This window comes from Triticum urartu, chromosome 7A, assembly GCF_056163025.1.
Source record: "Triticum urartu cultivar PI428250 chromosome 7A, HENAU_Tu73, whole genome shotgun sequence".
Lineage (NCBI taxonomy): Eukaryota > Viridiplantae > Streptophyta > Magnoliopsida > Poales > Poaceae > Triticum > Triticum urartu.
This window is the reverse complement of record NC_141879.1, coordinates 154682557-154694087: the sequence shown is the minus strand read 5'-3', so window position 1 is coordinate 154694087 and position 11531 is coordinate 154682557. Positions and strand designations below refer to the sequence as shown.

The window sequence follows — 11531 nt, the reverse complement described above, 5'->3', positions numbered from 1 at the left end:
GAGTTGAATTGTAAATCCGAAATGGAGGAAATAATTGTAGTCTAATTTGTATGAGGCTTCGTTTAAGAATTATACATGTCGGCGCTAAAAAGTGTGACAACAAGATATGTCCGTGGGAATCTGAACTGACAACATGATACCCAAGGAAACGTATGAACGGATTGACCAATAATTCGGCAGTTGTTCTGGCATAAAATGAAGCAAATAATTGTACTTATTACATATAATGTTCACTACTTTGTCCCAAAATGACAGCTAGTTCGATATACTTATGTAAAATATGAAATAAAGGTAATAAGACCGTCTTCATTTCTTCACGACGACTCCATCCTCGTATTGCCTCACAAGTTGTTTGACGAAATCTGGAAGTGCCGCTACATTATCTCTGATGGTAAGAATGTCCATTAGAATGTTGGCCCTAACATTGTCCATGCAAGTCTGTGTTGAGGATAGGAAGTAAGTAATGCAACACGAGGATGATAGTTTTTTTAATGGAAATTATTGTAAGAAAAATTATGGATGGCTTACTGGATTGAGCTCTTTGGCGACTTCTATCCCATTCCAATTCTTCATGAACTCCAAAGTATAAACACCACTCTCAACCCTGCATAATTGGATGTAACTGGTATATAAATAAACAGTTAAATCTTGAACTATCATGAGATGTAAGGTTATCCAGAAGAATTTCTTACTCAAATCGGTGTCTTGGCACAACAGGTTCGTTATAAGCCCATGTAGTTACATCTTCTTTCCGGTCACTGAAGAAGAGGGTCAAGCATTGTTGCATGGCAGAAGCCAACATAGGTACAATCCAAGTATGTCTACTATATTGCTTAATATCCGCGCTAATTTTAGTCTTACTAGAGTCAAGGATGTAAATAACTCTGTGACGCAAGTTGAATGTATAACAAGACCAGTGTTTAATGTCGCATAGGGAAACATGAATCTGCATTGACCATATACCTGGCCGTTAGACAAAGCACATTAATCTAGATTAGCGAAAAATGTACTTGTATCTGAACAACACTTACAGTTTCACACTTGGAGACGTTGTACTTGAGGTGCGGACCACTGAACTGTTGTCGAAATAATTCCGGGTTCCAACAATCTCCACCAGCAATTGCATGAACCTGCAAACGTCTTCCGTAAATAAAAGTTTGGGTAATAAATCCAAATTTTACGGAGCACGATAACGAGATAACTAACCCCAAAATCAGGCTCAATAAAGTGGCGCTTTCCATAAGCGTCAGTTTCCCCGTACATTTCGAAATCCAGTTGAATGAGCCTTCTAGTGTAAAGACTCATAGTTGGATATTCAACTCTGTCATTGCCTTCAATGAAATTACGGATGTCTGTCCCCGTTAGTTTGATCGCAGTTGGCTTGACATGAGCTACCCAAGTAGAGCTATATGTAGGGGATAATTAATAAACATTGTGAACTTCATAGGTTACTATACTACCAAAAAAATTATGAAAAATTTAAATACCTGGATACATCTTCAGTCTGATAGTTCTTAATCCAGTTAACTAATACATTCATCACGTCTTCTGGACAGGAATGTACAGCGGCCACGTTGCCAAATGGAGAGTTAATAGAAGACTTGAAGCGCTGACGATGAGGTTTGTCATGGGTAGAAAGACTGAAGTCCAAGTGTTTGGGTTCAGGGTACTCTCGTTTTATGCCACACACATGCTTTAGTTCCCCTTGGCTGTTCTCAACGTACATGTCTTGTAGAATAATGCAGCTAGATGCTGCTATCTCACGTGACATAGAACGTGGTGAGATGGAACGACGGCAGTCCGTAGAATCTGAGAAAAAATGTAGGAAAAGTAATTAAGAAATGTAGATGAGAAAGGAATGAAAATGTATGTAACTAATACCTTTCTTTGGTTCTTGTGCTGGTGTCAGGTCAATGCCGAGATCAAAAGAGGGTGGCTCTATATCGCACAATGAAGGACGTGGGTATGTTTTGTTGAGGTTTAGGCTCGTCTCTTCCTCACCCTTAACCGACCGATTTAAATCGAGTGATCCATTATAACCTGGTGTACTCATTGATGTAGATGTTCTGGCATGCAAATTATTTGCTGCGGGTATGTTGGGCGTAAATTGCATATGAGCTAGAGCTGAAATGAAATCAGTAACCATTACTTACTAAAATTGCTATTCGTCATCCATGAAAGTTTCGAAAATACCTGACGGATGCTGCAGCTGAACATGAGAAGGTTGACGAAATATATTGGCGCGGGAATCCATATTTCCATCTGACAAATTGTCCCCTTGCAGGAATGCTTGCTGAACTATCTGTGAACATATATTCACAACGTATTGGATTGCAGACACTATGCTAAACGAGTATAACTAGACAATTATGAAAATACCTTGCTATTATCAGGATTGTTATCTGATGGGACAGAAGCACTTTCAACTCGAAAAGCCGACATCATACCCACATTAGGTCTGCTGTAACAGACATCACTTCTTGGACGTAGCTGCAAGAAAATAATGCATGTAAGGACATAAAAATGAAAATGAAAATGACTAAATAGGTCCTAATTCAATATGATAGACAGACTATAATGTAACAATCAGACTGTTTTCTACCTTCATCATCCCAAACTGGGTTGGCTTGTACTGATTCTTCTCTTTGAGGTCCATACTCATTCTTACTTTTATTGCGTGTTTATCATACGCCATAATTCGTGGGAAGCAATCATGCTTGAGACTCAGCGGACCCAATTCCAAGTTGTCCAAGTAGAATATCTGAATGTAGAATGTAATTATTAATTCAAACTATATGCAAGCTATTTATGCAAACTTAATTTTGTTAGGTAATGTAAATACCTGCAGAAATATGACACATCCGTTTATATACGTGGCTTTTGTATCATCACTGAGCTTGTTGGCCAATGCCCGTGCTGCTACTATAATGTCATTGACGACATACCTCGCCCAGTTCCAGTTAGGGATGTCATCTAAATTCTTGAGCGCCATAAAATATTTAGGACATATATTGTCCAACAAAGTTTGTGGCGCGAGAAATTTTGTCATCAAAAGGAGAATGAAGGCAGTCTTGAAGGCAGCAATTTCCTCATCCGACATTGGTGCTTCATGTTTCTTGCTTAGAATATCAGTGAGTACACTTCTCGTGATTTTTTTAAACTCCGGGGCATTCAGTCAGATGCATATTACATTTTTTATGTGACTGACTTCTTCCGTGGAAGGAATTCGCAACTCCTTTCCCAAGAATGGGATACCCAGAACTTTGTGAACATCACCATCAGTGAAGTGCAGAAGAGTTCCATCACCCATTCTAATTGCTATTTCTTCAGTGGATACCCTAGATAGAAGGTTGTGACTAAATTTCCGAGAGTTTGTGATTTCCGGTAGTTTCAAAATTCCGTCAAACTTCATTTCAATGACTAAGCGTTTCTTCTCATCGTTAAAATCTTTCACGATGGACGAAATAGAAATGGGTGTGCATCTAGAAACCGGCGCTACGTATTTAACGGGAAGTGATGTTGACCTAACCGGTGGCTCCATAAAGTCATCATCATGAGCTGTAGCGGCAGCCATCTTGCCACGACCAACACCAACAATTTTCTTTCTTCTAGCAGTAGCACACCTTTGTAACCTGGGCATGGATATACCTACAATTGGAAAAGAAAAACGTAAATTGCGATGGAGAAAAACGACCGCAATCGGCGACCATGGAGGTGACACTGGCTACCATGGCCAAGCTATACGAAGGGAGAGATGATCACCTGGTATGCTCGTGTGAAGATGAATGATGGACCAATGATGATCTGATGCTTGCGGAGAGGATGAACTAAGGAGAGGTGAAATCGGCGGGGAGTAGAAAAAGAATCGGGGAGAGTGGACCACGTATAGGTATGTAAAATGCATGCTGGATGCTTTGATTTCGTCCAGCTTTAATTCATCGGCCAAATTATGGCAGTGCATGAGCCTTTTTTTGGGTAAGCAATCAAATTAGAGCGCAACCTTTATTTTTGAAAACAGTCGAATTAAATATCAACAGAATAATGCGAGACATTATGACAGGTCCTAAATGATCCGCATGCAATATTTTTGGAAGGTGGAATCGTGACTGGCTAATAAATATTTTTAATACTATTATGAAAGGTCCTAATTCGTGTGCATGCCGGTGTATTTAATGTTTTAACGGGTTGGGCAGCTGTAAACCCGATATACCTCGATCGGATGATGAGTTGATCGAACCGTTGATACTCTAGGTGCCCAGGCACCTAGGTGCCCCCAAACAATTTACCTATATATATAGAAAGTCTATTAGTAACCCAGGGTGAAGAATTACTTATTCTTCACCCCGGTCCATCGACCCAGCCACGGTACAGCGTGGCCAGGTTTCAACCGATGCAAAATTATATCAGTAGAAGAGTTGAATGACATGTTCAATTCATGGCATAAAAATTTAGAGTTCTTCATCTTCCTATGGCATTGGCAGCTTCAGTTAGGCTTCTGGATTCGCGGGTAGCATTGACCGGTCGATCAGTTACACATGGTTGTGGTGTGCTCGTTCTTAGTAGGTGATATGAGCATCCCGGCTTTACTGCAATACTGCTCCACATGCTTCCATGCAACACAATCCTTGGAAGGTATGGAAAATTTAGCAGCACCTCCAGAATCTACATTAAGTAGAAACATTATAATAATGTTTGAAAGAGCTACTGGCTGCAGCCTGCAGGTATGACTCTGAATAACAGAACAAGAACCTTTATGAACAATACAAGTGTATTTACAGTGAGATTTGCCATCATCTATTGTGGTACAAAGCTATATTCTAGAACAAAAAAATTGTCCATACCTTCCAAAAAACAATAAAGAAAATTCATTGAGTTTGATAAGGCAATCAGGCTATACAACTAAACTCGATTCACAAAAGGGAATTCTGCAAAGGAAAAAATAGTGTGTTTTGATGGAGTTCATCATCATTGATGACAGTAACTAGAGTTTACTTATATAGTGAGGCCTCACCTGGATCCCTTACAACAAAAAGATTGAACTGAACAAATTTACGGGAACAACATCAAGAAAGAACACTAGCTGGAGACGAATACCTTTCTTCCTGAATTGGATATTGGTATCCCCATGAAAATCAGGAAACAATAGAAGAACTTAGCTAACAAAATTAACATTTAGCAGTACCCAAACTACAAGCTGAAGAAAAACTGCAAGTAGCTACATGCTGAGGTCGCAACCATGCTAGCTTTGTGGCACACGCAGCAGGACAGATTCTGGTATTACCAAACCTTAGCACAAGCATTTTAATTTCACATAACATGGTAATTTCATTATGTTCTCATTACAACAGGCTCGAGTAATTCCTTGAGAAGTAATTGCCCCATCATAAAGATGTCAATCTTGTAACACACAAAGATGACCTCTTGAGTCTTGACATCACAAAAAGCTTTAGTATATCCAAAATAGGTAGGAATATCACCAGGGGAATGGAGTCGTCCATGTTCGAGAGAGCCAAGGGGCAGACCTCGAGCTCATGGGCGCATGAAGTAGGAGGAGCGACCAAACTTAAGAGGAGGTCGATGATGCATAGACCATGATGACTCAATGGCCGGTGAAATCTTGCGTTCCTTTCAATCAGGGAGGTGAGGGGTGGGAGGGGAGAGAAATACAGTCCCCGAGCTCGCGGAGTGCATCAACACGACCGAGCGACCTGGCGCTGAGGTCGAGGTCAGACTTGATGCCGTCGCTATCGTTGAACTCGATCCAGGCGGTGGGACGACTTCTTCAGCAAATCAACCGGAGCAGGTTCGCGGCCGCACGGATAGAATGACCTGCTCCGCTGGCCTCTGGAGAAGGGGAACTGCCGCGGCTGCGTGCGAAACTGGTCGGGCATAGCGGCGGTGGACTGGCGGAGATCGTTCGGAAAATGGCAGAGTCCTCCCACGATCTGGTCTTCTCCCAATTCTTTTAGCAGTATAGATGCGTGAGGTAAATTTACCTCGCAAGTCTTACGGTTCTTTCCACATGCCAAAAGAAAATAAAAAAGTCTTGCCGTAATTTTACCTCACACGTTGTTTCTTACGTTTTGAATAGTGGACGTGGGAGATAGGCTGGGGTGAGGAATAAGAATTCCTCACTCAGGGTGACGAATAGCGCGACCCTATATATAATATTTAGTTAACACAGACATTTAAATGTATATTAGATACAATGTTTAATGAATACAAAAAAATTATACACACACGGACATTTAAATTTTAAAATGATGAATACAAACATTTACTTAATATCTATAAATATTCACATTTGTATATTTTTTACTCCTGACTTATATTCAAAAACATTATATATTTTGCATATGATACATGGTTCAATATTCATGAATAGTAAAAATTAATATTTTGAATATTTTTAATTATACAAAAATTAAACTAAACAAATGTGCTTATAATTATTGACATGTTCGTAAAATAAAAATAAAAATTTAGATGTAATTTTAGAAATCATATTATTTTAAATTATATACACGTTTTTACAATTCATAAATATTATTTTAAATATACGAATTTGTTTTGAAATTATACGTGAACAAGTTAATTTAATTTACATTTTAAATGTCTGGTTTAACTAAATATTTAATATAATACGTGGGTGTATATTTAAATGTTTTTATTTACTAATCATGACTTTTTGAGTTAAATTTATAGGGCAAAAATATTTAAACACAATTTTTTCTTGTATTTTATAAACATCTTAAAAAAGAAGCTTCCACAAAATGTGGTGCAATATCTGCAACCCATTTAGAACTTTAGATGCGTCCCTTTTTAATACATATGGGATTGTTATTCATTCAGGATGTTGTAAATTGAATAGCTTACTGGTTTGACATGTTTTCTTTGTAGCCTTGGTCTCGTGTTCGAATCATGGTCTCCTCTTTCTCCATATACTAACGTGATAAGCACCGTATTTGCAAGCTCAAGCCAAGTTTTTACACCACCTTAATATACATCGCAACTTCTAGCATCAAATTGACCGTTTATGTCAAGTTCTAACACCATCAGTGTAATTGACTCAAAAAAAAGTTATTCAGATATATGAAGCCCAAAATCTGCACACGCTCTAACTTGCAAAAGGAAAGAAAAAAGGAGCGCGAACACACGCTCCTCCTTTTGTCATTGACACTGGGTCCCGGGGCTCCTGGCTCCTCCGTGATGACGGCCCGGCCCTGCACTGATTGGGCAGGGCACTCACATTCGTGTATTTCGTATTTGATATCCTATATTCATACAGGAAGCATGTAAAGTGGATACGTAGATCATTGCACAAACTATGAAATAGACGTAGATATGGGCACTTCTCAATTTATGTCCTTCACATCTATGTATTTCATATCCGATTGAATAACCATTTCTGAGTCCAGGCTCATCTACACCTGAAGAAAAATAATTCAAAACAAATACTAAAAAAAATAAAAAAAATGCATGATAGATAATTTGATGCGTGAGGTCCATGTAACACCCCCAGTGTCATGCTACAGTTACCTCACACTAATGGTGCCATGCCATCACCTTTTTGTTAAGCCAATGGTCACTTGATCAAAATTCAAGTCAAAATCAACGTTAAAATAAAGTAAAAATAATATTTATTGAAACCCCAAAATAAAAATGTTTGTTGGGTTGAAAATATTCATTAAGAAATTTTCTTGAAGAAACCAACATCATTTGACTCACCAATTACTCCCTAGAAAAATATTTAAGTGGTCCAGCAGCACTATAAGAAACCATTTAAATTCAAACACAAAATTAGTTAATCACTATTGACCCAGGCTTTTTTGTGCAGTCCAAGAATAATATCTAGTATTTATGTGCCAAGTTTGACATCTAACAAAAATTGTTTGCTATCTGAACAAAGTGGAAAACATCAGCTAAATAGATAACAGATAACAGAAAAATGAAAAATAGGGAAAAGTCATACTGTATAGTTGGGCCTTTAGTCTATAGGGCAGACCCAGCCCACCCCACGGTCATCCCCTACATCATGTTCATCCGCAGGTTTGGGTATATGCTTCTCACAAATCGGAGCTTCTCACAACAAACATGATGGTTTTCGGTAGGGAACGCCCACCTTTGGGGACAAAACAATATCCATTGCTTCTTAGTGCTTTCAAATTTTTTAACGTGTCAACATAGAACAACGGGAGTGTTGTGTGAATTTTTGCAATTTTTCGGGGTTCGTTTGGACATTATTATGCATTAACTGAGTTTTCAATGCATTTATGTGCATAATTCAAATTTGAACTATATGCACATGCTCCAGTGCATATAAATTGGTTGAAAAATCAAATCTATGTCCATGGGTGCATGCTTGGGTCCCATGCAAGAAATGAGAATGAATTTCAAACACCATGACACCGTTGATTGCCGGCAAAACATTGAGATGTCTGATTTTTAAATTCTAGTAAATCCAAAACTCGTCCGAAATTCATGAAACTTGGCATGCTATCATGGAGCGGCATCAACATGCCTTTGGTAAAAGAAAATTGTCCCATTTGGACAGGTTTGGGTATATGCTTCTCACAAACCGGAGCTTCTCACAACAAGCATGATGGTTTTCGGTAGGGAACGCCCACCTTTGGCGACGAAACAATATCTATTGCCTCTTATTGCTTTCAAATTTTTAATGTGTCAACATAGAACAACAGGAGTGTTGTGTGAATTTTTGTGATTTTTCGGAGTTCGTTTGACATTTTTATGTATTAACTGAGTTTTCAATGCATTTATGTGCATAATTCAAATTTAAACTACATGCACATACTCTAATGCATATAAATTGGTTGAAAAATCAAATCTGTGTCCTTGGGTGCCATGCCGCGTGCCGCCCATCCCCCGGCTCCCCTGGAGCATAAAGGTCGACCCCGCGACCCCCAGGCAAACCCTAACCCCACTTCCCCCTTTCCCTCGCTCTCTGTCTAATCCCGCGTGAAACCGCTGCTGTCGTCGCCATGGCCGCGACCACCGTGCTCCCCGCACCGTGAGAAGACGCCCAGGAGGACCGCCACGGTCCACTTCGTCCATCCCGAGGACCGGATCGAGCGGGGACTGTCTGTACACTCGCCATCTCCACCATCTTCATCTTGTACATCACCGTCGTCCGCCATCGATTCCGGCCACTCCAATCCACCTCCGACCTCCCCGACCTCGCCATCGAGCTTGCAGTGAGCTCCTCCTCCATCTTCCCCTACTTTTCCTCCTCGATCCGTGCCCCTACGTGTCAAATGCCGCCACGGCCGGAGCTCCGTTTCCGCGTACATGTACGTGTTGTGCGTGGTTGTTGCGCCTCCCGCTACTGCTCACTGCTAGTGCTCCAAGCCGCCGCTACTGCCGCAAGCCCCTGCCTGCGTTCCCGCCAGGGCCGCGCCCTACGCCCTCCCTCGCATGCCCTGCGTGCGCTCCATGCCCACAGCTCGCGCGCCTTGTGTACTCCCGGCCATGGCTACCATGCGCCTTGCACATGTGTGCCCAGCCGTGAGGCACGGCTGTACTAATGGCCGGCCGGTTAATTAGGAGTAGTTTAGAGTAGGGACTAGTTTAGTCTATGCCAGGTGCGGTCCCTGTAATTATTTAGTTTAATTATTTGATTAGTTAGCCTATAGCTTATGACATGTGGGACCCTTCTCCTAAATATCCCTTTAAATATAACATGTGTCACTAACCTGTGGGTCTCCTTCGACCTTGTTGACTAGTCATACACGACGGTCAACTGTTGACCGAACCCCCTGGCCCCACCATGTAATACACTCTGGCTAGAGTACTACTAGGTGACAAATGTATATTCTGTTTTTATTTTGAAATAATAATAAATCCAAAAAAATGTTTAAAACTTTGAAAATTTAATATAAAATAAACCGTAACTTGGATGAAAAAGTTTTATATATGAAAGTTGCTCAGAAAAATCCAACAAATCCGAATACATGGTCCGTTCATCCATCACATGCCCCTAGCATGTTGAATATGGAACCGTCGCCTCTCTTTCATTTGTCCGGAAAACGCCAAACACCGGAAAACCTCTTCGGATGATTTCCCTCTCCGTCCGCAACGTGTAGTATTGCGTTAGAACACCCCCTAGCTCTGCCTATTCTCATGTCATGCTTAGTGTTGCATCTGTTTCTTTCCCCTCTTCTCTCCGGTAGACCTCGAGGCCGATGATGCCCCGATGATCGACTACGTCGACGACGACACTTGTTCCTTTACAACAGAGCTTCTAGGCAAGCCCCCCTTTTATCATCCCGATATCGCCCATTCCATTCTCTCATACTTGCATTAGAACTGCTACTGCTTTCTGTATGATCCTACTCTGATGCATAGCCTGTTTTTGTTACCTGCTTATTATTACCTCACCTGCTTATCCTAAACTGCTTAGTATAGGTTGGTTAGTGATCCATCAGTGACCCCTACCTTGTCCTTGTTGCCCCGCTTTATGTTCGATGACTCGATCAACGTGATCGACGTCCAGGCCCCGACACCACACATCACCCCCTAGTTGTACGACTCTGCAGAGTTACTATCGAGTGCCGAGGGTGATACCTCATACATCACTCCCGATGAGATCTCTGTAGTGTAGTTGTTCGGTCGTGGTCATCGAGGGTGATTTCCTCCTTAATCACTTCCGATACGACTCTGTCGTGCAACCCCTCAAGAGTGAACCTCGAGGGTGGTTCCTCTTACGTTCACCTTGATGATTACATCGAGTGGAATCCACCGAGGGTGGTTCCTCAGGGTTTCCCTTGGTGTTAGACACACAGTTACTATGGTTACTGTCGGGGGTTGGGTGCGACATATGCCAAAGGATGGCTTATCATGGTGGGGCCGAGTAGAACGTCGCCGGTGCCTGAAAACGGGATAAGGCGAAGGCATGCACGCCGCCGAATCTTACCCAGCTTCGGGGCTCTCCGGGGAGATAATACCCCTACTGCTGCTCTGCGGGGTCTCCGCATGATCACTATGGAAAAGTGTTTACACGGTTGCTCCTCGAGCTGTTTCCTAGAGGTCGGAGAAGGCAAGGCTAGCTCTCTCCTTCCTATATGACCTGGTCTAGTGCTAATGGGTTCCAACCCTTTGCATGGATGCCCTGGGGGGTTTATATAGGCCTACCCCCCAGGGGTACAATGGTAATCCAGCTGGGTGCGGGCCCAGCCGTCAGTCTCTCTGGCCGCCATCTTACCCGCCGACTCCTGGGGCCCGCCGACTGGTGGGCCCCGCCGGCTGGCTCGGTACGGAGCCGACAGGCCGCGTCCGCCGCGGGCGGGTCTTGCCGGCTGTAGATTACTGTAGCTGTGCTTCTAATGACGCAGGCTCGGTCATGAGATCATGGCGACAGCTCCGTCGTCTGGCGGGCGATCACAGTGGCCACTACCTGTCGCGTCTGATTAATGGCGCGTGGGGCCCGTGGGAGGGGCCGGCCGACTTCTGGTGGCCGACTCCCATCCGGGCCGACTGGTGGCGCTCTTGCCGTCTTTCGTACGCCCGCCGACTGG

General features: G+C 42.3%; 1 protein-coding gene across 1 annotated transcript; it reads right to left on the bottom strand.

Moving 5' to 3' along the window:
• Nucleotides 1-306: 306 nt before the first annotated feature.
• On the bottom strand, nucleotides 307-802 carry LOC147958711 (uncharacterized). The gene is made up of 3 exons (XM_087535825.1): nucleotides 693-802; nucleotides 529-604; nucleotides 307-438 (listed from the first exon to the last, which is right to left on the bottom strand). Exons 1-3 carry the CDS (start codon nucleotides 800-802, stop codon nucleotides 307-309), a joined length of 318 nt encoding a protein of 105 aa, XP_087391951.1.
• Between the last annotated feature and the right edge of the window lie 10729 nt (nucleotides 803-11531).

Coding starts and splice junctions, on each gene's coding strand:
- LOC147958711 (XM_087535825.1), bottom strand. CDS start 802: ATGTTGGCTTCTGCCATGCAACAATGCTTGACCCTCTTCTTCAGTGAC. Junction 605..692: donor GTGCCAAGACACCGATTTGA/GTAAGAAATTCT, acceptor CCAATTATGCAG/GGTTGAGAGTGGTGTTTATA. Junction 439..528: donor TCGCCAAAGAGCTCAATCCA/GTAAGCCATCCA, acceptor TCCTCAACACAG/ACTTGCATGGACAATGTTAG.